The 25549-nt window shown below is 39.6% G+C and overlaps 3 protein-coding genes across 4 annotated transcripts; 2 read left to right on the forward strand and 1 right to left on the reverse strand.

The window, feature by feature from the left end:
• Window positions 1-120: 120 nt before the first annotated feature.
• On the forward strand, window positions 121-5774 carry LOC143550428 (uncharacterized). Of its 2 annotated transcripts, none has more exons than XM_077041072.1 (9): window positions 121-257; window positions 2165-2429; window positions 2532-2633; window positions 2892-2995; window positions 3761-3874; window positions 4180-4291; window positions 4366-4699; window positions 5293-5483; window positions 5570-5774. In XM_077041072.1, the coding sequence occupies exons 1-9, from the start codon at window positions 121-123 to the stop codon at window positions 5684-5686; spliced, it is 1476 nt and encodes a 491-aa protein (XP_076897187.1). In that variant the 3' UTR covers window positions 5687-5774. The 2 variants fall into 2 exon arrangements, with proteins under 2 accessions (XP_076897187.1, XP_076897188.1); XM_077041073.1 differs by having other exon boundaries at window positions 5299-5483.
• Window positions 5775-8523: 2749 nt separating this feature from the next.
• Window positions 8524-11534, forward strand: LOC143550434 (F-box protein SKIP31-like). The gene is made up of 8 exons (XM_077041078.1): window positions 8524-8610; window positions 8713-8826; window positions 9000-9073; window positions 9330-9405; window positions 9798-9908; window positions 9989-10163; window positions 10256-10374; window positions 11400-11534. The coding sequence occupies exons 1-8, from the start codon at window positions 8524-8526 to the stop codon at window positions 11517-11519; spliced, it is 876 nt and encodes a 291-aa protein (XP_076897193.1). The 3' UTR covers window positions 11520-11534.
• An 11770-nt stretch (window positions 11535-23304) lies between these two features.
• Window positions 23305-24018, reverse strand: LOC143550435 (uncharacterized). The gene has a single exon (XM_077041079.1). It carries the CDS (start codon window positions 24016-24018, stop codon window positions 23305-23307), a length of 714 nt encoding a protein of 237 aa, XP_076897194.1.
• Window positions 24019-25549: the final 1531 nt, after the last annotated feature.

Below are 25549 nucleotides of genomic sequence, written 5' to 3' on the forward strand. Positions count from 1 at the left end.
CTCCTTTCTTCTTCCCGCTTAACCAAATTTCATCAGTTTTAAACTTTTAGCTCACGCGTGCCACTCACACACACATATAACCACTTCAATGCTAATTCAAACTTAGGGTTTCATACCACAATGATCGAAACCTGCAATGAGTCATCAACACAGCCATTCGCGAAGACTATATGTTCAATCTGTTTTGAAGATCTGAAGCCAACTGTTGAAGATCTTCAAGCTATTTCAGTTTGCGGTCACGTCTTCCATGAACTCTGGTTTGTATCAAATTAATTAAATAATTTCTCAATTTAGTTACGGTTTATGTTTAGATAATAATATATGTATGTATGTATATATAATAATATGTGATGTTAAATGAATTTGTGAAACCCTAGCCTCTAGTCGATGAAATTGAAATCCAGTTTCTCTACACATTACTTGTAGTTTTGGTGTAATGTTTATGTACATTGTATATTTGCCCTAGGTTTATTCAGATATCTGATATATTTAACACTAGGATGTATCCATTGGAGTTTAGATAGGGGTGTAAACGAGCTGAATCAAGCCCGAGCTCGGCTTAAGCTAAGGCTTGGCTTGTTTATTATTTATTAAATAAATTGTATATGTTTTTTAAATTAATTTTATATATTTTGAGAAATATATAAAATACAAGGGTACATGCACCAATCGGCTGGTGTCTCGATGGTTGAGTGTTATGTGCCTTACTGCCTTATGTCCAAGGCTTGATGCAAAACTACTATCGAGCCGGGGGTCTCACCGGAAGAAGCTTCTCTATTCCTATGGGGTAGAGGTAAGGCTGTCTACATCTTACTCTCCTCAGACCCTACCATAGCTTTGCTATTGGTAGGATTTACTGAGTACGATGATGATGATGATGATGATATTTTGAGAAATATCTTAAGTGAGCTTAAGCTTGGCTTGAGCTAGGCTGTGGAGTGTGAAATTAATACATAGTCACATAGAAGTTCAAAAGAGGTAAAACTAGAAATTACACAAGGCTTGACAAGCTTAGAGTAGATTCCCTTACAACATTTGAGCTCGTAAAAGCTCGACTTGTTTCGAGCTTTTTATCGATCCTATCTCGAGTAGCTTGTGATTGGCTCGGTTTGTTTGCATCTTTAGTGAAATCCAGTTTTCTCTACACATTACTTGGATTTTTGGTGTAATATCTATATACATTGTATCTTTACCCTAGGTTTACTTAGATATATATCTTTGACACTAGGGTTTTTGACAAATGATACTAGTGAATTTTAAAATTTATCTTTGAGGAAATCGGTTACGATCTTGAATGGAAGGGTTTCCCTCTTTTACTCAAGTGATGGTGACAATATTTGTGTTTTCTGAGCTGCAGTTGTGGTTTATACATTATTTTCTCTATTTTTGTTACAGTTTTAGAGTTTATCAAGAATCTGGAGTCAATAGTTTACAAATTACTTCTCCTTTACTCAGTTGTTTATTTGTAAAATGTGTAATAGAAATTTTATAAAACATTAGTTGTCATTCAGTGATTTTTATACACTGTCGCTATATATGATCTGAAGACGTGTAGTTTTTATGTATGCTGCATCTTTTTAATATGTTATTTGGATAATTGGATGGATTTCTATATACTTGGCACTGGTTATTGTTTACCCAAGCTGTGACATTGTCGTTGTGTTTTTGGTTTAGAAGTGTGATGGTATATAATGTATGTATTTCAGTTTTAGTTTTAGAGTTAAATCAAGTATATGTAATTGATACGATCTGATGATTCATCCCTTTTATTCAATATAGTAAAAAAATTTTACTTTACATAACATGTATGATGTAATATATGCTGTAAATGAAATTACAAACTTGTGAACCCCACACGTCTATTTGCGAATCTCAATGTTTCCATACATGTAATTCGAATGTGTGGTGTAATATGTACAATGTATCCGTGTCATATATCATTATATGATACATCTACTCAAAAAAAATTCTGTAATGCAAGACGGTCTTGCATTTGGAATACAACAACTGATTATGCTATACTTTGAATTATACTAATACTTGCACATGATGAGTTGTTGACTGTGAATTACCTATATGCTGAAGACTACATTAAGACATCCTTTTGAGTTATCATTATACATTATTTTAATAATATGTTTGTTTCTGATGGTGAAATATCTAGCATACAACAATGGTTCGAGTACTGCTCAAAAGGGAAGAAAAATTGTCCAATTTGCAAGCAAACATGTTCAACATCTAATGTGAGCCGGCTCTATTTCCAGTCAGTAGGTGATTCAGATGGCTCTAATCACTCTCAAAAGCCGCAAACTTACAATCATGACCCAGAGGAACTTAAGTTAGAAGTCAGGAGACTTGAGGTGAAGATTAGTGGGCTCAGTTTAGCTTTAGAAAGTCGAGAAAGTGAATACAATACTCTTAATAATAAGGTAATTTAACTATTAAAATCTTATTATTCTTACTTGACTATAGTTTTGTATGCTTGTAAACTACTTTTGCCTGATTACAGTTCATTTTTAATTTTTCTGTAGTATTCGGTGTGCAAGGAGCAGTTGAAGAAAGAAACATCGTTGAAAAATGAAGCTATGGGGCAAACACGCACAATTAACGACTTACTTAACTTGAAAATACAGGTAAGCTGTAATTACAGTTTTAGACTGATTGACTTTTTCAACAATTGTAGTTATGAAAATGTTGAAATAATACTTACAGTTGCACGAATGAGATGTTTTTTTTAAATTGAGACAATGTTAAATGAAAACAAAGCTATTCTAATTAGCATATTATGTTTGAAAAGCCAACCACTCTGTAATTACATATCCTTAACATTCATAACTATAATTATCCAAATTCAGGCACAAATGCACGATTAAAGTTCTGCCATGTCACAGGAACTTTATAAATCGGAGCAGGAGCGCAATAAGTTGCTGGAGAAGTATAAGACTTTGCAAACGAATAATATGAATTTAGCCAAAGAATTTGCTGCACTCAAGTTGTAAGTGTTGCAAAACTCAAAAGTCAAAATGTGGTGGGCTGGTTTGATTCACATACACTTATCTGTTCACTTTTTTTAATCTCTTTTTCATCAAGTTAATGCATAAAACATAATTACAAAAAATGTCGTATTACAACAGTAATACAAGTGTTTTAATAACGCGATTTGGGAGGTAGAAACTTGTAAGCATTACAAATACATATTGCTCAAGTTTTCGATCTGCTTAACCCTTCTGTTTCAAGGTTGACTATTTTTTTATTTGACCAATTTGTGAATTAAACGCCCTGCTTGCGGTGCGCACATATAATGTATATATGTGTGAACCCTTGGGTGGGCAAAAGTAAAATTGCACTAATTTTGACGTTATTTTACTAATCACGTGAAAATAACGTTAAAAGTGGCGGAAGGTTAATCAGGCATCATGTGGTGGCGTTGATAGCCGAAAGACAAGGGCACATGCACCAATCAGCCGGTGTCCCGATGATTGAGTGTTATGTGTCTTATGTCCAAGGCTTGATTCAAAACTACTATCGAGCCGGGGGTCTCACCGGAAGCAGCCTCTCTATCCCTATGGGATAGAGGTAAGGCTGTCTACATCTTACCCTCCTCAGACCCTACCATAGCATTGCTATTGGTGGGATATACTGAGTACGAAGATGAAGATGATGACCAATTTGTGAATTAAAATAAAAATAACCCAAAACAATTAATTCATAAGTTAATGGGCCACAAATGCCACCTCTAATGATTTGTTTTATACTGCAGGGGCAATTCTAATTTGGAAGAACACGAAATAGTCAAATATGTTTCTTTGATTACTGAGCATCACAGCAAAGAAGAAGTTGATAGATTTACGAAGTTACTGAATGATCACAGGAAGTAAGTTATAATGCCATGTCACTTCTAAACTTTATCCTGAAATTATTGGGAGCTTATTTCATTATTTTAAGTTTAATAGAATCTATCCAAACAAACCTTGTCAATGCTGTGGGGCTATCATCTTTAATAATTTAACATTTTAATCTCTTGCTTTCATGGGGTATAACAGAAAGAAGTATGCTAACATAATGGGAGTAGCGGACACATTAAAAGCTTATATCCATTAATTTGTCACTTCTTATTTGCTGTCTTACACATACACACATACACTGAGACATAATGCAATGCTACATGTTGTTCATTAGGAATTATCACGAACTAATAAAAAAATACAAAGATCTTGGGGGAGATGAAGCATGGGATCGTAAAAAGGATGAAACGTCTGAAAAGAAATCGAAAGTCTTGGAACGCTTAAAGGTAAATCCATGCCAATAATGATTTTTTGTGTCTAGTTTTGCTGAATGGATAATTCAATGTTTGTTATTTTTCAGGAAAAAACCAGACAAGCGAAAACTGCTAAAGCTCCAAAAAAGACCAAAGATTCTTCAGGTGTACTAAATGAGGTAGACCCCACTCTCAATGACACATATACACCACAAGACACAATAAAGAAACCTGATGTTCATCCTAGAGAAACAAAGAGGTCAAGAGTGACTGAGAGTGTTACAAAAAGTAATAATAAGGATGATGATAGCTCTTACATTTTAGTCAGTGATGATGATGATGCATCAAAGGTTCCAATTTCACCAGAATCTCCATCATATGATTCGGTATCTCGGCCTACTAATAGGACAACTGACGATGACATGGCATGTGTTTTTGAAGGTAATATGCTGTTTGCTAGAGACCCAAGTCTCCACATATTCATGTGAAAATAGGTCAACTCTTTAGAATATAGTTGGCACTTGATTTCGGTTATGTTATGTATCATCTCAAACGGGTCATGTTAAAAGTTAAGCTAAAATGGAGTGGGTGAAATGGGTCACACAGGTTAAAAAGTTGTCTATGATCTAATCAAGTGTGCAAACTACAACCTCATATGTTTTTATTTTATTAACATTAACATGGATAATTATTTTGTTAACATACTAATAACTAATAAGTAATTATTTAAGAAACTACAAAGAAGAAGAAATATATTGGTGGGTCAACCATAGGGGTGTTCGCGGTCTGGTTTTTGCGGCTTTTAGTAACGGTTTATGGTTTTAGCAAACCAAAACCAAACTGTATAAGTTTTAAACCGAACCGAACCAAACCAAACCGTTAGTAACAGTTTGGGCTCGTTGGCTTTTATGCAACATATCCATATTTATGTCTTACCTGTCATTTTGCCACATATAAATTGAATACTGTTAGAAAGTTGAGATTGATGGCAAACTAAGTTACTAACTATATGTTTGTTTTAATTTAAAAACTAGCAGCAGAACCTTTATTTACTGCTGGAACGCTCGGTCTAGATGGAACAAAAAGGCATTTGGGAACATATTGCAAAAAGGGTTTTAATATTTCTTTGGTACCAACACAATCGTCTGGTAATCTTATTAATGTTGGACCTGATGGTAGAGGTGGTACAATGAAAGTTCTTAAACCCCTAAATTCGTTCCCAAACGTAAGTTTTCTCACTTGCATTATAGTCCAATGAACCGTTCACTTTCTTACTTTCATTAGTTTGACATTTTTAATTTACACGAGCAGGTCTCTAGGGGACCATTAATTTCCGCTAAAAGAAGCAAGCTTGGGACGAAAACAAGTAGTTTGCAAGCCAAGGGGTCCTTGAAGATTAACCACTATTTCAATAAAGCATGCCAATGATGAGTATAATGCAGTGCTATGTAAATTTTGATTTTTTTTATGTAATATTGAACAGTAATTTAACCACCCCTGATGAATTATGAATATGACATGATCTTCATGTGTTTGACATCTATTTGGGGAGTAAAAGATTTATTTATTTATTTGTTTTTTTTAAATAGCATGGTATTAAAGTTTTGTATGATATTATGGTTAATTTTATATCATTTAATCATATATGAAAATGGTTTTGGTTAGAGTTACTGATTGTTTGAACCATTGTTTGGTTTCTGGTTGCAAAGAATAAGCGAGTTTGGATGATTCGGATAATCATTAGTAGAAAGCATTATTAGAGGTTAAGGGGACCCGGGGTGGAGCGTGACCAGCCTCCATCACGCGTGATGGCCTCACGCACACCGCCGCCGGTGCCCCATCATGCGTGATGGCCTCACGCACACCGCCCCGCCGGTGCCCCATCACGCGTGATGGGGGGTGTTTGCGTGATGGCTATCACGCTGTGAGGGGGTGGAAATTGAGGAAAATGGAACGTTGGAGGGGAGGGTGTTCTTCAATCTTCAGGATGTGTGAGTCGTTTGGCCGGAAAAAGGTCCTGCGATATGGGGTGAAGGTGGATTTGAGGTTTTGAGGGTGTTTAGGAAGTGGGTTTTGGTTGGATTTGAGTGAAACCCAGTATTGATGAAGTTGTTCTTCATGATGAGTGAGTCATGTTGGCCGGAAAAAGGTCCGACGATATGGGGTGAAAGTGGATTTGGGGTTTTGAGGGTGTTTAGGAAGTGGGTTTTGGTTGGATTTGAGTGAAACCCGGTATTAATGAAGTTGTTCTTCAGGACGAGTGAGTCATTTTGGCCGGAAAAAGGTCCGGTGAAGGTGGATTAATTTTAGTAATTTTAGTATTTATTAGAAAAAAAAATCCATCACACCACACCACCACCCCTAGTAAATTCTACCACATGTGATGGATTTTAGAATGGGTGGTGTGGTCTGATAGGTTTTGGTATACATATATATATATATATATAGGTTTTTGTGTGAGTGAGAGGAATGTATTTAGGGTATATATATATATAGAGAGAGAGAAAGAGAGTTCCATCACTCAAATCCATTAAACGTGTGATGGTCATCACGCGTGATGAGAGGGGCGGTGGCGGTGTTTCAACAACCATCACGCGTGATGGTTTTCACATCACGCACCACCCCCTCTCCCCTAAGAGGGGTGAATACGTGTGGTTCAGTGTAAGGTAGGGATTAACGTTTGGTTTCGAGTGCCGCTAGTTCAGTGTAGGGTATGGATGGGCATTTGGTTTCGAGTAATGTTACTACACTGATAGATTTGATCCCGTATTTGTTAGATGTTGTATCAGAGGTGGTCCAGTGGAAGCAATCAAACACACACAACACAGTAGTTAACAAATGGAACTAGACAAACAAAATACTAGTAGTTGTTTAATTTGTAAAGAAAATAAATAACAACTAGATATACCGCCTGATTTCGTTTAAAGACTATACTAGAATTAACAATACAACACCGATTATAGGGATCAAGCTATAATCGAGACATACTACTTATACCAGTGAATTACTGATACTATACTACGATAAGGTGAGTTTAATGACCCCACTTTTTAAATTGTTTTATGAACATTTGGGGTGGAAATCATCTATCTATCTATCTATCTATTTATCTATTTGACATTTTACAATTGCACATGACCATATATACCTGTTGTAACATGCTATGTGGTGTTAGACATAGTATCGTTTGGGACATGTGGCAGTTGAGGCCACAGGGAGTGCTTGGGCAGTGGAGGCCACGTGGTAAAAGCACATCAAAGGTTCACTTTTGGCTTAGTATAATTACATCATATACATACATATGGTGCATACTATGATTACGTATACCGATTTCGTATAAACTTGTGAAACTTACCAACTATTCATAGTTGGTCCGCTTTTACATGCTTTTCAGCATTTCAGATATACCAAAGTTGGAATGATGTGCGTATTTTAATTCACTAATGTTTAGGGATGGCAACGGGTCGGGTTCGGGCCGGGTATTGGTAATCCCATGCCCATACCTGTTTGTAAAACCTTGTCCCATACCCGGCCCATTACCCGTCGGATATCGGGTATACCCGTTGGGACTTTCAAGTATATTTTTTTTAATCATTATGGTTATTTTATACCTTTCATTCATAAAAAAGATTATTACATATTTAGATATGATACACTCGATATATAGAAGCGTGACAATAAAAAAATAATATCACTATAATTTTTAGATATATTTTTTTATATATATGCTTCACAACCTATAAAATACAAAGAATTTTTCGGGTATAAAATTCGGGTATATGGTACGGGTAAACAGGTATGTGTTTTCGGGTAATCGGGACGGGTATTATCTAATCCCATACCCGGCTCGTATCCGCGAAAATTTTTTAAATCCTAATCTCATACCCGTCCTATTTGTTTCGGGTTTCAGGTATACCCGTCGGGCTCGGGCTTTTTTTCCATCCCTACTAATGTTTTGGTCACGGTTAACTGACCCATAACCAACTCGCTATAACCTATAAAACCGATTAACCGAAACCGCCATAACAGATTCGTTATGATTATCTATTAACCGACCCATGCAAACCATTAAATATTCGGGGAAAAATACCCTATCCCTCCGCAGTCAAAAGTTAAGCATCATTTTTTTGCATCTTATGTTTTCTCGAACCGACAAGGTTTGACCCGACCCGACCCTACCCGAAAGCAACCCCCAATTCTGAAATCGAAATTCTCCCAATTCCATTTCATCATCATCATCATCATCATCATCATCATCATCAATTATGCCAGGTGTTTCGGAAGACGAAGACGAGAGTCTGGCTCAATTTCTAGAATCAGAGGTCCTTTCAGAGGTATCTTCTTCTGATCAGGTAGCAAATTCCTCGATTTCTTTCAGATATAGATCTGAGCTTCTTTATATATATATATATATAATATATATATTATATTTATATTTGTTTGTATGAATTCAGGAAGAAGCCAAGAAGAAGAAGCCTCGGGTGGAGAGGATTGATGACGGTCGCGGCGTCTTCAGCCTCGTTCCGCCGGAGCTTTTTCCTCATATCCTTAAGTTCCTTTCATCTGAGGTCACCTTCTCATTTCTATTTATTATTATTATTATTTATTATTATTATTATTATTATTATTATTATTGTTATTATTAATTATTATTATTATTATTATTATTATTATTGTTATTGTTATTGTTATTATTAAACAAGCTTGTTTACTAACACATAATACTAATGAAATATTGCAGGATCTTGTTTCTTGCTCCATGGTCTGTAGGTTCCTAAATTTTGCATCTTCTGATGAATCCTTGTGGCGTCGCCTGTCAGTAGTATTTTCGCTTTTTTTTTTTAATTGTATTTGGATTTCATCATGTCTAAATTGTTTAGAAGGTAACGTACAAATGAAATTAACGTGCTAAACGTGAGAATCAAGTAGAGTAATTATATATACAAGTAGTGTAATTATGTAATTACATCCTATGACAAAATTACATAATTACTCTACTTGTATATATAATTACTCTACTTGATTCTTTTGTTAGCACGTTAATTTAATTTGTATTTGATTCAAACCTTAGGTACTGTATGCGATGGGGTATCCTGCCACCAACAGGAAAGTTGCGTGATTGTGCTTGGAAGAAGCTGTATATTCAGGTAATTAACAATAGAGGTGCACAAACCGGTTTAAAACTCCAAACCTGTTCGGTTTAGTCAACAAAAGTCAATATCGGTTTATGATCGGTTTTGGTTCGGGTTGAAACCGGTTTCTTACCTAGTTACGATCGGTTTCGGTGGGGGTTTTGACCGGTTTTTGCCCGGTTTCGGTTCGGTTAACCGGTTTGGAACCGGTTTTGATGCAAAAAATTGAAAACCGGTTCCAAACCGACGGTTTCAATCAGTTCCAAACCGGTTTCTACATAATCGGTTTCAAACCGGTTTATTTGCCCACCTCTAGTTAACAACACTTTCATATAATTTTATGCTAAGAAACCAAAACCATATTTTATTATTTTGGACCTAAGAAATTAAGAATTTTTGACGTGTAGCGTGATGAAGAAGACATGGTTGAGTTTGTTAGAAATTGCCCTACTGAGTTCAAAGAGTATTACATCCAGATGCAAGTAGCCAAAAGAAGCCAAGCACCTCTTCCTTCACAGGTGAATACCACTTTTATAATATCATCATTTACAACTTGTAATATATATATATATACATATTTATACTATACTGACTTTAGTTGAAAGATGACTGGATGATTCTGGACAAATCTGTTGCTGATCAAGTGTCCATATGGAAGAAAAGCAAAGGACTGACCGATAAGGTGTTCTCTGATCATGATTGTTCTGGAGAAAGATGCTCTTACTATCAAATTGGAGATGTTTTTGTCTGTGAAAACACTGGATATGTTCACGGTATGCTTCATTCACGTTCTCTTCTTCATTATGTTGTTCAAAAGTACATGTGGAAAAACGGATTTTTAATAGCATTGCTGTTGCGTGTGCAGTGTGTGATGATGCTTGCAAGGAGGTTGTTCTTGATCCAGATAATGAGCTCTTGGTGTGTACAATTTCGGGGCATTGTTTTGATCGGTTGCTTTCCCCATCTGAAATTGGAGGAGACATGGTAAAAGTTGCATCTCTTCTTCTTATGTTGTTTCGAATGCTTTCTTCTTTCGAAATATTAAAAGAAACTTCATCTTTTTGGTACAAGACGAATCAAACTAATTTCTTTTAATTGAGGGAAATATAATGAAACTTGTGAAGCATCTTGAGAGTAGGGTTGCAAACGAGCCGATCTGAGCCCGAGCTCGACCAGGCTCGAGCTCGGCTCGTTTAACTTATACGAAGCTCGAGCTCGAGCTCGGCTCGTTTCGTAGTTTTTCAAGTTCGAGCTCGCCTTGATTAATATTTGTTAATTATTTTTTTATATATTTATAATTATATGTGCATATTTATTTTCATTATAACTTTATATATAAAATAATTTATGTTATTTAGTTATATTTTTCATAAAATTATATATATCAATTAAAAATTATTAAATATATATATATGTATATATTAATATATAAATGACGGGCTCGTTTAGGCTCGCTAGCCGGCTCGAGCTCGATAAGTGAAGCTCGAGCTCGGGCTCGTTTAAGGTCGGCTCGATCGAGCTTTTTCACGAGCCGATCTCGAGTAGCTCGCGAGCAGCTTGGCTCGCTGATATAAAACAAGATTTATCTAAATTATATTATTTTAATGATTATCAAAGTTTCAAGCACATTCTGTTTTAAAAACAAAATAGATTTATATAAACATTTAGTGTGTCAAATATTATTACATTACTAGAATTATATTATTTCAGTAGCTGTCTAGTTTTGTAAAAAAAAAATGTAGGAGGTTTTATGAATTATGAATGCACTTTGGGCGTGAAGGTTTATCGACCCATTCATGGTGTAATTTGTTAATATGGCTACTTATATTCTTGAATATCGTCATGTTTGCTTGTTATTACTGTATTTTGGTTTAGTCTGTGGTATGTTGGCTTGACCCATAATGTTTTTCGTTTATAGTTATTAATCAGTTATAAGTAATTAGTGTGTCAATTGTGATTACAGAAATTGTTTTATGTGAATATTATTTTTTTGTTTGGTTGAAAATTAGGAGGAACAGCAGCAAGCGGGTGTGACTGATGAAGCGGAACCGTTCATGGGATCTGGCCGTTTTGGTATGAGTTTTAGTTTACTCTCTTGGTTTCGCCCTATTGTAATTAAAAATATTTGATGTTTTTTTTATAAATTTGTGATGTAGCTCGGGCATATCAGTTGGGTTATAACTGCGAAGATGAGAAAGAGCTGGAAGCTTGCCTGAGGTTCTGTTAAACCCCGCCCGCGAGTCTTCTTCTATCCCTACTACTGGAATTTTACATATTACCTTTTATTAAATAATAATTAAATTCCAAGAAATTAAAGAGGTTGTAGATTATTAAATATAACTTTAGTTTGTTCACCTTAAAAGCTTATTCTGTTGCCTCACTGAGTGATGTCTTGTTGATATCAGTAGTGTGTTTTCGGTTGGTGATTGAAGGCATAGGTCAGTGCAGTGTTCCGGTTTCATGTTCTTGGTTGAACTGCACAAATTCGGTCCAGTTTTTTATTTTGGTTAACGGTTTGATATGTTTTCGAAAGTCGGTTGCTCTCTCGGTTGAACAAGAGGTGTCTAACTTTAGTAAAAGGTGGGAGTATTCTTTCTCGCTTAGGTCGTAAACCCGCATGATTCGCTGATCTTCTCGGACACAACCTAGAAACTCTTAGGTAGTGTTTGGTATGCACGAATGAGAGACGGAAAGGAATGGATCAATGTGAGGGAACGAAAAAAATGGCGCTTGGTTTGTTGGATGGGAATAATATATTACCTCGTCTATTTCAAATTCATTCCAACCATCCTCTTGTTTTTTTCTTTTTGTTTATTTTTTCCCTCTCTTGCCCTATATCACCTTCACCACTGCTCACCCACTAGCACCGCCACTACTTGCCATTGACGCCACCCCAAACCAAACCAAACAAAACTGTTAGTAATGGTTTGGGCTCGTTGGCTTTTATGCAACACATCCATATTTATGTCTTACCTGTCATTTTGGTTATCCATATTTAAACCCCTAAATCCGTTCCCAAACGTGCGTTTTCTCACTTGCATTATCGTCCAACGAACTTTCACTTTCATATGTTTCCACTTTGACCCGTTAGCAAAATCGCCTATTTGCTCTTATGCTACATATATTCGTTAGTTTGAAAATTTTAATTTATACGAACAGGTCTCTAGGGGACCATTTATTATGAATATGATATGATCTTCATGTGTTTTGACATCTCTTTAGGAGGTGCAAAATTTATTTATTTATTTGTCTTTTTTGAATAGTTTGTGGCTTGAGCAGCAGCAACTCATACCCGTAGGGTACGGATAGAGTATGCATCTCAGTATCAAAACTCATACTCGAACCGGACCCGATTTATACCTGAAAACCAGAACTGGTTCCATACCTGGAACCGGGTTTTTCCAATACCTGAAATCGGGTTTTTCAAATACCCAATCTATACCCGAAATTACCCAAAAAATACCTGAAAAATATCCCTAAAAAGTGTAACCCCTTAAAATTTCCAATCTATACACGAACAATACCCGGTAAAAAGCCCAAAAATAGGGTTTTTTCAATACCTGGAAATAGAGCATTCAAATACCTGGTTTTAAAATACCCGGTTCTATACCCGACCCGAACCCGACACAGGGTATGTGAAGAAACACGGATCCACTCCCCAATTATGGTTCCTGGATCCAATGAGTCCACAGAGTATGATACGGTTAACTTCTAACATGATATGAATACAATTGCCCAAAGTCCAATGACGTGAACCTGCAAAACAGACACCGTGAGTTCGTTACAGGAAGGACAAGAGGGGGTCTTCCCGTAACCACCCTCCGGCGTGAGAATAAGTACAGTTCTGATGAGAATAAAGTACTTACGTAAATTGAGAGAGTATAGTGGGAGTGAATGAATACCTCATGATGATTGAGAGGGTATTTATAGCCGAAGAGTGTAGGGAAGTGATTGGACCAGCTGTCCTTTTAGAAGATGCTCTCATAACCGTCTGGACACGTGTCCTCATATGATAGGTTCAGGCTATACGTTGCATGTGCATGTATAACAACCTGGATACGTGTCTCTCCATCATTGGTTAATGGAGCAATATTGGCCATGTGCACGGTTGTAACGACCTTTCTAGGTGTCACCGGCTGATTGGCCGGAAGATCATGTATTGCCCAAGAAAGCATTTTGGCAAATCTTCTAGAAGGTAATTGATTATTGACAGCTGTCCCGGAGCATTACCTCGTGGTTATTTACGCGGAAGGATATTCCTTCTTGCGGATGACTTTTGAGGATACTGTGATGCTTCCGCATGTGCTATGAGGGTGTTTCTTCCTCATATGGCTATGCGGATGGTTTATACGCCCCGCGGGTGCCTTATTAGGGGCTTCTGATTGACCCGCGGGTATTCTTTAATGGTATTTGGGTCTTTTTGGTACCGTACCTCCATTAATCCCCCAAGTCTGGTGTTTCTTCCGTGTGAAGTATTTTATGCGGATAAAATTCTGGACTTAATGTGATTTGGGGGTTTTTGACTTTTTAAATTGGTGAGAAATATCTTTTGTTGTTGTGGATAATCATGAAAAAGGACAAGTTGACCACTCGCAGGCGCGTGTGCAGGCGACAGGACGTTTTTGACGGCCGTTACTGTACCCGACTGTACAACTTTTTCCTTTTTCGAATTTCCCGCGTGACGTGGCGATCTGTTACTGAACGGTTTTTTTCTCTCTCTACAGTTCGTATCCCATCGCATTAACTGCGGTGGGTATAAATAGAGGGAGTTAACTTCTTTTTGAAGTTTTATCGCCCTTGAATTCTCAATACGAACTTGCTTTTCTCTTCTGAATCCTTCAATCTTTCTTTGATTCCTTTGAACAAAATCAAATATTATTACCAAGTGTTTTAAATGGCGCCTTCCCAATATGAGGTCGATGAGATAGAGGTTTGTTGGGACCGAGAGGAATACCAGAAGCTTGTTACGACTTATGGTATTCCACCGGAGTGGGGACCGGAGTTCCCCTCTGCTGGTTCTATAGCCAGTTTTCCACCTCCAGGTAAGATGGCTTTATATGCCGATTACTTTGACCACGGGAATTTCCGCCATCCCGTTACAAAGTTCTTCCAACGGGTGATTATGGCGTTTGGGATTCACTTATCTCAACTCCACCCACGTGCTGTCATGCGCATTCGACATTTCGAGTTCGTGTGCATGGCACATGACTTGGTACCCCGGTTGGATCGGTTCGCTGTATTTTACAAGATGGCGAATCGAAACGGGTGGTATACTTGTCATAGCTTGCCGGATAGAATTATCGGCAACATGACTGAAGAAATTTCCAAGGATTGGAAGAAAAGATTCTTCTGGATCTCTGAGGATGTGGTGCCTGAGGCCATGACTCGTCGTTCTCCTAACGACGCCCTTATTGATATTACTCCAGCTGCTCATGAGAACTGTGACTGGTTCCGCAAGCTTACTACTCCACCCACATCAATGCGGATGCTTTCTGAGGAGGCCCTTGTGTGGGCAGGCATGAGTCGTTTGTGGTCTTCTCCTTTCATGGAGCCTGTATTTATTGGGCTAGATGGCCGTAAGTTTGAGTGTCTTGTTCTTCTACTTTTCCATGTTTGTGTATTTATTGTTATCGTTTTTATTTCTTTTCAGGTTTTGGATCAATGTTGGACGTCTTGGATGATGATAAGGGTTGTGTGGGAAAGACTATCTGTGATGCAAAGGATGCGCCAATCCTTGAGAGGACTGCTCAACATTTCCTCTTTCCTGTCAAAGTGCGCGCCGAACCAGTTGTCTCGGAAGCTATCTTTGAAACAGGTGCGCACATTCTAAATCCTCCTCCTCTTAATGCGCTGACCTCGGACGAGACAATTGTCATTCCAAGTGACGATTCTGCCATTCTTGAGGAGGAAAGCTCAGATGATGCTTCTGAAGGTTCATCTGTCTCTCATTTGTTGGCAGAGCTTTACCGGAAGAGATCTCTCCGTGCATCCCAGTCAGGTGACACAGGTACCAGTGCTGCGGATGCCGTAAAGGAACCAAAAACCAAGAAACGCCGGACGCATCGTCCGAGGAAACCATTACCACCTAACCTTGCGGAATGTCTAGGGACAGTATCTGGTAAGTTTTTACTTAAATTTTTGTTGTTCTTTAAGAATGAGATCTAACTATGACATTCTTATGTAGATCCGTCTATTGCTGATCGTCTAGTGGCTGGTAGGCTATCGACACCGATGCCAATTGCTGAAAAACAACCGTCACCTCCTCCAGAAAAGGAGGCAGATAGACCCGTTACCCCTCCTACTGAAACAATTGTGGAGGGGTCTACCATTCAGTCAGTGACTTCTGGATATCTGGATCATTTATTCAGGGATGTTTACGCCACCGGTTTTCAACATGAGAACCCGGATGTTGCTGCTGGAAGCTTCGGTGTTAATGAACCTTCGATGCAACCTCCTCCCCAGTTTTACCCTTCTTCCTCGCTCTTTTCAACGGGTGAGGGAGATGACTTTTCATTTGGATCTTTTACCCATAAAGCTGGGGGAGGTTCATCACAAGGTGGTCCACAACAGTCTTCTTCCTCCCTTGTTCGCCTCGGACCCACAAGTTCTCAATACTTTGGGAGAGTGCAATTGGGAGGAGACTATGACTTGTTAGTCCCGCCCTGGGATATTGTCAACGGGTCTCGGGTTACCGATCCCAAGACCTGTATGAGTTTTGTTGAACACTGCATGCCACCGGCTGAGAAAACACACCAGCTAACTCGTTCCCGCCAAGAACTCCATTCTAATTTGGCTGTTTTCTTGACTAACAGCTTGGCCTGCAGTCAGGAAATCTTACGGGAGTGGCGATTAATGGGCGGGAAGCTTGGTGCAGCCTCCGATGCTGCAAAGGTTGCGAAGAAGGAAACTGAGGAGTATCGTAAAGCAGCGAGTGCAGCTAAGTGGAAACAAACTGACGCTGAAGTTGCACTCCAACAGGAGAAAAAAACGGAATGCTAATGCTGCTAAACGGTGGAAAGAGGCCTGTGAAAGGTCCAATGCCACCCTTGAAGCTTCCCGAGCCGAAACTCAAAGGAAAAAGGACGAATTGGCGAAGGCACAGGATGAAGTGTCTCAACAAAACGCCCGGATCCAAGAGCTCGAGGAAGCTTTAAGACTGCAAGGGGAACTGATATAATGCTAAATATATATGTTTCTCCTGTTTATTTTATTTAATATTTTAATTGTTTTTGTTCATTTTTAGTCAAGATTTGTATACTACTAACGTTTTTGTGTGTCGTAGGTTCCGGGATTTTATTGTGATAAAAAGGGCGAAAAACGAGCTAAAACGAGCCGAAACGGAGATCCGGAACGCGCCAGGAAGAACCGGAACAGAGAACCGGTCAGACCGGGCCGGTCTGACCGGCCCCTTTGGAGAAGCACGCCGCGCCGCGCCTAGGGGAAAGGCAAAAAGCCCTTAGTGCGGCGCCTAGGCAATGCTGATGGGTTTTTAACTCGTTTTTGTTTATTGTCGGGCCTTGTTTTTGCTATTTAAACACCTTTAACTTAAACCTGACATAACCTGAAAACCCTTGGCCGATTTTGGAGAGCTATTGGAGCATCTTTCGCGTTTGTTGGTGATTTTGAAGGCGAGAGAACATCCGGTGAAGAGTTACACGTTCACGTTCGAGTTTACAGGTTTTATCATCTTCGATTCCCCGTTTCTTATACTTTCACCATGTTTTCGTTATTATTTGTTTTGTTTGATTTAGATTTTAATATGCTTGGCTAAATTCCATAAACTGCCTAGGTCGTGATGAACCTTAGTTCGGTTTGATTTTATTTGGATTTTCACTTCGTTATTGATATTATGTTCTAAGTAAACGGTTGAGTTTGATTTAGTTGATGCATATGATTGCTTAGTTTTGTTTACTTGAATTTATTGTTTCACATTGCCCTTGTTGATTGTTTCATAGGATAGGGTTTTGTTAGGTCATTTACTGTGTGTTCTTGACTAGTTTATGATTAATATCGATTAAGATCATAGAAACAATAAAATCAATTAAACAAATAAAAGTGAGCTGCTAGTCTAAAAAGTTGTAAAGTGATAGGCTATTAATAGATCTTTGCTTGTCGGGATTGCTAGATTTAGTTCTTCGTAAGGAGTCCGTCTAGGTTTGATTGTCAGCTTAGTCTATTAAATTAATTGGGTTTGCTTTGCTATCTTTTGAATTTCGCGCTGTAAGGTAGGTTTTCGTCATAAAAGATACTTAGACATAAGCAATTAAATAACCGTAAGGAAGTTTAATATAAAACTGGTGAATCTTAAAACTTGTTAGAAATCCATAGGTTTCTTCTTGAAGTTCAAGGGTCCTGTTCGGGTTTTCTTTCAAGGGTCTATCTTATGATCCCGGTTCCATAACTTGCGTTTTTCCATTTAAATTAATAACCGTAACTTTGGGGATTCCGGCTTGGGTAGTTATTTTAATCATCTGAATTAATCCAAGTTTTCTAAATTGTTTATTAGTTAAAACTAATTAGGGTTTAAGTTTTATTAATTAATTAATAAGTAATGATTATGTTTTATTATTATTATTATTATTATTATTATAATAATTAGGGTTTGTTTTATTATTATATTAATTAGTTTATTACTAGTTTAATTAAAGTAATCATTAGTTAATTATTATTAGATTTTTAATTAATTAGTTTTAAAATCCCTCTCAAATATTATTAATAAATAGTCGTGTCTTGTAGTTAAGTCTAATTTGCTAGTTTCGTAATTTAAAGAGTCTCGTGGGTTCGATATCCGGACTTACTTAGCTGTACTAGAGTCGACCGGTTCACTTGCCGGTTAGTAGTTTAAGTTAAGTTTAAGGGTCTAGAGTATTACTTAGTGTCTAGATTAGTATAATTTTAGTTATTTATTTTATAACTACTTTTAGCACATCAGGAACAGTCTGAGATGAAAGACAAGACTATTGTCGAAATGCAGTCCGCATACGACTCCCTTTTGCAATCTCAGACTGAAATTAGCGACCGCGCCTCCACCGAATTGGAAGAACTTCGTGGCAGGGTGGAGCGCGCTGAGCGGGAGAGACAATACTTCCTTAACCGTGGTCTTGACTCAGTAAGTTTCTCTTGGATACTGCTTAACTTTTGTCTACTTTCTTTTATGATGTTTAACAAACTTCGTTTATAGGTCATCCGTCATATTAAGAGGAGTTCAGAGCTTACTGATTGCTTTGTGAACTTGAAGACTGCTTCTGAAGGGGTTGGCCGGGTAAAAGGTTTCAACGAAGGGTTGGCATTCGCCCAGTCCGGACAACCTGTTGAGAGCCATCCCCTTTACGGACTTGACGCGGAGCAAGAACTTGGCATGCGGGTCCAAGAATATGATAATCTGATCTTTCCGCAGCAACATATGCTTCCCGAATTTGCCTTGTCTGAAGATGGCGTGAAGCAGTTGCGGGTGTACATTGATGATGAATCTGATGATGACAAGTCTGATGATGACAAGGCGGAAGATACGACGCCCCCTAACCTTTAGGGTAGATGTAGGCGTTAAAATTTGGACTTGTAATTTCTTTTCATGTTTTTTGTAATCACCATTTTGAATATTAATGAGAAGAACTCCATGTGTTGATAATATCGTTGTGAAATATCTTCTCTTTAAATTTTGAACTCGTGCAAGTTGAATAGATAGTATTGATGACGTGGCGGAGAGAGAATTTTAGGCGGTGGCTGACAGGACGTGTTAAACGCTTGTTTCCCGAATTTGCCTTGTCTGAAGATGGCGTGAAGCAGTTGCGGGTGTACATTGATGATGAATCTGATGATGACAAGTCTGATGATGACAAGGCGGAAGATACGACGCCCCCTAACCTTTAGGGTAGATGTAGGCGTTAAAATTTGGACTTGTAATTTCTTTTCATGTTTTTTGTAATTACCATTTTGAATATTAATGAGAAGAACTCCATGTGTTGATAATATCGTTGTGAAATATCTTCTCTTTAAATTTTGAACTCGTGCAAGTTGAATAGATAGTATTGATGACGTGGCGGAGAGAGAATTTTAGGCGGTGGCTGACAGGACGTGTTAAACGCTTGTTTGACAGCCTGTAAGTACTTTTTCGAACCTCCCGCCTGACGTGTCAGTTATTTTGTGGTCCATCTTTTCTCTTTCTTCTGTCAGTTAGACGGTCGCATTAATTGCGATGAGTATAAATAGGCCTTGATGTCTTCAGCCCATTCTTATCACTTACATATTTTTGCCTTCATTCATATCAGAAAATTTTGCTTTCTTGCATCCGTCTCTACAATTTGTTCTAATGGCTGCCCAGAAGAAAAATCCTCCCGCTATTAATGAAGTCGGATGTGATATTAAAGAAAAAGACTTTAAGGATGTCAAAAATGTGCATGGCTTCCCTCCGGAATGGGAAGCCGAACGTCCTGTGAAAGGCCCCATTGCGACGGCGCCGCCGTCAAAGAAGATGGCCGTATACCTAGACCACTTCACTACGGGTAACTTCCGGTTACCCGTGACGAAGTTTGTTCGGTCTGTACTAGGGAAGTATGGGCTCCACTTATCCCAAATTCACCCCTTTGGGATGCTGCGGATTCGGCATTTCGAATTCTGTTGCCAATCTCACAGTTACGAGCCATTTGTTAATATGTTTGCTATTTTTTATAAAATGACATATCATGACGGGTGGTATGGCTTTGCTACTACCGGAAAAGGTCCCATTGGTTTTGAATGGATCCGCAGTATCCATGGTTGGAAATCCAAATTCTTTTGGATCCGGGAATATGTCATCCCGTTTACGATGACTCGACGGAAACTTGAAGATCCACTTCCTGATATTCCTGTCATTGAGTACGAAGGTCACAAGTGGTTTGAAACTTTGACCAAGGCGCCAACACCCATGCGTCCCATTCACGAGGGGGCGATGGTGTATGCCAAAATGAGTCGGTTGTGGCCATTCCCTGCCTTGGAACCTTACTATGAGAATCCTGATGGAAGTGAGTGTTTACTTGTAATATTCTAAGTTTCCAGTTTATTTTCTTTAACGTTCTTCAACTGTAGGTGAAGGTACGATCCTTTCCACTCTTGTGGACAAGATGGGAGGCATGATGGTTCACCGTCCTATTACTCAGCATGACGTTCCTTTTTTGGAACGCACACGAAGTAACTTCGTTTTCTCTACTACCCTCACGCCGGAGCCTACTGTCTCCGAGGCGATGTACGCACAAGGTGAGGAGTTTGTGAAAAAGTGTGAAGGTATTTCCCAACCTCGACCTTTAACTGCCGTTACTACGAGCGGGGTGATGGTACTTATTTCATCTAGCGAAGAGTCGTCACTCTGTGAGGGAGGTTTATCGAGTGGTGCTACTAACCCTTTACATTCATTTGTAGGTTTGACCCGCAAGCAAGATCCGAAGGCCACCACCGATTCGTCGACAGGTGAGGAAGGTGGCCCTCTATCCGTTGAGGGCGAACCTCAGGTTATTGAGGAGGGTGCTTCGAAGGCGGCTGGGAAGCGGAAGGCACAGGCTTCCGATGCCGTGCCCAAGAAGAAGAGAAAGAAGAAGGATAAGGTTAAAGTCCCGGATCTGGGAGCTCGTCATCGGGAGCTTTCTGCCCGAGACGTTTCTAAAGGTAAAAGCTAACCCTTTACGATTATTTTTCAATTTATCACTCTTTGGTGATTTAAAGAGTTTTATTCCTGGGAATGTTTAAGGCTTAATGGATTCTGCTGCTACCAAACTCCCAACTCCACCAACCTCACCATTAAACACTGCTCAAGATCCGATCGATTTATCAGATTCTTCTCCTATTAAGGAAAAAGAGGTTGGTGAAGCTGATCACTTCCACACATCTCCACCCCGTCGTGATCATGTCTTCCGAGATCAGGGTGGGGTCAGCGTGTTCAAATACGGGGGGGCAGGCTTCCTCCTCTTGAGTGGATGAGGAAACTGCCCCGCATCATCCCCATTGGTCATTACGGCGGAACTCGGTGTTGGATAATGCGGACGTCTGTCATGAGTATCTCCAAGAGAGTCTTCCTCCCGCCGAAAGGGAACGACAACGTCGTCGCATCCGCTAGGAACTTTTAGACTCTAATTCGTATCATGTGGCGAACGCTGTGTCAAGAAAGAGGCTTTTAAGGCGCTAACTGATGCCCAAGATAGTCATTGGGTTATGGAGGTGGTAAAAGCCGAATAATTTGCTGCAGAGGAAGCTAAGGCTACTCTCCAGAAACAACTGGATGACCAAGCTGAGCTGATAAAGACTCTTCAAGCTGACTCAGCAGCCAAGGATCAACGCTTATCCGACCTGAATGCCAAGAATCGAGACCAAGCTCTGGAGTGTGCTGGTCATAAGATGGATCTTATCCGGGCTCAGGCGGATAAAAAATGGCTTTTATCAACAGCGATTCCCAAGGTATCAAGTCCTTTGATCAATACAAGTGATTCAGGCTTATATGTGCTTACTCATGCTTGTATGATTTAACAGGTTATTACTGACGTTCGGAACAGTGACGACCTTGGAAATTGCGTTGTTGTGCTCCTTCGTGCTTCCGAGCAAGCAGGCCGACAAATAGGTTTTGAGGAAGGATACGAGTTTGGTTCAGCGTCCCGGCTTCCGGAGGAATATGTGTTGGCCGGCAAGGACACTGCTCCTATCCTTCTTGAGAAAACTAAGGAATTTGATACCTTAAAATTTTCCCTTTTTGACCATATATCCGAGCTTGCGGATAAAGACGATGCCATGGAGCAATTAAAGGAGCTGCTGGATCTTGAGGTGGAGGAAGAAGATGAAGAAGCCGAAGATACTACGGAAGACGAAATTGTCGCCCCTTAGCTGTATATGTACTTTCCTTTGTAAATCTTTCTTCTTGTTTTGTAATCTCTTTTGATCAACAATAAGAAGTCTTTGCGTTCTTTCCGGTGCACTTTGTCTTATGTACTATAATATAAGTGCCTATTCGGAACTTCGGTTTTGTCAATAAAATATTACAACTTAATGAAATAACATGGAATTAACTGGACATTCTCATACACTAGGCATAGACCTTCTTAATAAAAGAAATTACATAACTTGCTAGTCTATGTGGGCACGCAGGCCGAAAAACAGAAAAGCAACTAAAACTGCTATATATAGGATTTCTTTAACTGTGCTGCGTTTCATGTTCGAGGGATTTCCGTCCCATCCAACTTCTCCAACTTATAGGCACCTTTGGATAGTACTTGTTTGATTCTATAAGGTCCTTCCCAAGTTGGGGCTAATTTTCCTGGAGGCTCCTGTCCGGAGGCCTCGTTATTGCGGAAGACAAAGTCTCCCGCATCGAATTCGCATGTCTGGACCCGCGAGTTGTAATACTTATGAAATTGTCGCTTGTAATTGTGTGCTCGCGAATCAATGCTAATTCTCTTCTTTCTTCCAATAAATCAAGATTCATCCTAAGTTCGTGATCATTATCATCGATCAGCAAAACCCTTGTGGATGGGATCCCAATTTCTGCGGGGATCATGGCTTCAGTGCCATAAGTTAGGCTAAAGGGTGTTTCCAAATTACTGGAGTTCTTTTGGGTGCGGAATACCCAGAGCATGTGAGGCAGTTCATCCACCCAACCCGTTCGTTTCATCCCTAGCCTTGCCTTGATCCCTTCCTTGATAGTTTGGTTGGTTCTTTCGACCTGACCATTTGCTTGCGGGTGAGCTACGGATGTGAAGGTCTGAATGACTTGGAGTTCTTTCAACCATCCTTGCAATCCGCTATCTGCAAATCGGGTCTCATTGTCACTTACCAATTCCTGTGGGAGACCGAACTTGCAAATGATGAATTCCCAAAGGAATTTTTTCACGTTTGAAGCCGTGATTGATGCAACCGGTTTGGCTTCCACCAACTTGGTGAAGTAATAAATGGCCACTATCAGGAACTTGACTCGTCCCGGGGCTTCTGGGAAAGGTCCCATGATATCAATAGCCTATTTTTGGAATGGCCAGATGTTACTGGAATTAGTTCGTTCTTCGGACGCAGGGTGTTGGGGGCATGACGTTGACATGAATCACACTTTCTGATTTCTTGTACAGCGTCTAGGTGCATGCCGGGCCAATAATACCCTGCGTTCTTGATCTTTGCAACCGTCATTCTTGGTCCCGCATGTAACCCGCAAATACCTTCGTTGATTTCTCGAATTAAGTAATTTGCGTCTTCCGCGTCCACACAATGTAATAGTGGACCAAGGAATGATCTCCGGTACAAGATGCCGTCAATCAACGGGTAATTCAAAGCTTTGTGCTTAATCTTCCGAGCCTCAGCCTTTCCTGCTGGAAGTGCTCCGGAAGATAAGTAAGCTATAATGGGTGACATCCAAGACTCAACACCAGTTTGAATTACCAGGACTTGGTTTTGTGGAACGGATGGATGATCAAGAACTTCTACACGAATATCTTTGGCGAAATGCTCAAAATTCGTTGAAGCTAGCTTGCTAAGAGCGTCCGCCGATTTATTCTCGCTCCTCTTAATGTGGACAATATTGAAGGAGGAAAATTGGCGAATCAAGACCTTTGCTTGTGACAAATAAAAAGCCATGACATCGTTTTTGGTTTCATATGTTCCATTTATTTGTCCCGCAATTAGCATAGTATTCACCCGGACTTCCAAATGTTTCACCCAAAGCTTTTTCGCTATCCGCAGTCCTGCCAGGAAGGCTTCATATTCTGCCTCATTGTTGATACTTTTGAAGTCCAACTTGATGGCGTATGTGAATTCATGTCCCTCAGGGTTGACTAGCCTTAAGCCTGCACCTGACCTTTCACTTCTTGAAGCTCCGTCCGTGAACAATGACCAGACTTGTCCTTGTTCCGGAGGTGCTTGGGGTTGTTGTTCGATCAAACATTCTTGTTCTTTGTGCTGCGGGACCTCTGTGACGAAGTCCGCTAGCACTTGTCCTTTGATTGCTTGTTTTGGCTTATACTCGATCGAGTGTTCACCCAATTCGATGGCCCACTTTGCCAGTCAACCGGACAACTCAGGTTTACTCAACACGTTCTTGAGTTTGTATCCGGTTAACACATTGATGGGGTGACTCTGAAAATATCTGCGGAGCCGTCTGGCAGCGTAAACCAGTGCCAAAACCAACTTTTCTAACATTAAATATCTTGTTTCAGGGTCCGATAATGTTCTACTGACGTAATAGATTGGAGTTTGAATATTCTTCCTATCTGTCAACAGGACAGCCCCCACAGCAATGTTGGATGCTGACAAATATAGTGTTAAGGGTTAACCCGCGTAGGGAGCAGTCAACGTAGGTAATTCCATTAAACACTTCTTGACCTCCTGAAATGCTTGTTCGGCTTCCAGGGTCTATCGGAATTGTGCTTTCTTGAGGCAGTTCCTCAATGTTGAAATGAACGGGTAAGATTTATCAGCATGGTTTGCCAGAAACCTGTTTAATGCTACCAAGCTTCCGTTAAGTGTTTGAACTTACTTGAGGGATGCGGGAGATGGCATACGGGCTATTGCTTGAACCTTGTCCGGGTTAGCCTTGAAACCCGTGCCCGTAACGATTACCCCGAGGAACTTTCCTTCCTCCATCCCGAAGGAACATTTTGCTGGATTCAGTTTCATATTGATGCTTCTCAAGGTTTCAAAAGTTTCCTCTATATCCCTCAACATTTGATCTTCTTCTGTGCTTTTGATTTCCAAATCGTCCATATAGACTTCGAGATTCCGACTTATTTGACTTTTGAAAGCCTGATCCATCAGTCGTTGATATGTGGCCCCCGCGTTTTTTAATCCGAAAGGCATCATTCTGTAACAGAATGTTCCTTAGTCAGTTCAGAATGCTGTCTTGTCCTCGTCGCCAACTGCCATATGAATCTGGTGATACCCTTTGTAGGCATCGAGGAAGCACTTGAATTTAAATGGGGCCACAACATCTACTTTTAAGTCGATCTCCGGAAGCGGGTAACAATCTTTCGGACATGCCATGTTCAATTCTTTATAATCTATACACATCCTCCATGTTCCGTTGCTTTTTGGGACAATCACTGGGTTGGCCACCCACGTTTGGTACTTGATTTTTCGTATGATCCCAGCATGAAGAAGGTCTTGTAGTTGCTCATTCATAGCCTTCGTTTGTTCTGGACCCATCTTTCGTCTCTTTTGCACA

Source organism: Bidens hawaiensis, unplaced genomic scaffold (genome assembly GCF_021521415.1).
Source record: "Bidens hawaiensis isolate Kalapana, Puna unplaced genomic scaffold, B.hawaiensis_p1.1 tig00016041_1, whole genome shotgun sequence".
In the NCBI taxonomy this organism is placed as follows: domain Eukaryota; kingdom Viridiplantae; phylum Streptophyta; class Magnoliopsida; order Asterales; family Asteraceae; genus Bidens; species Bidens hawaiensis.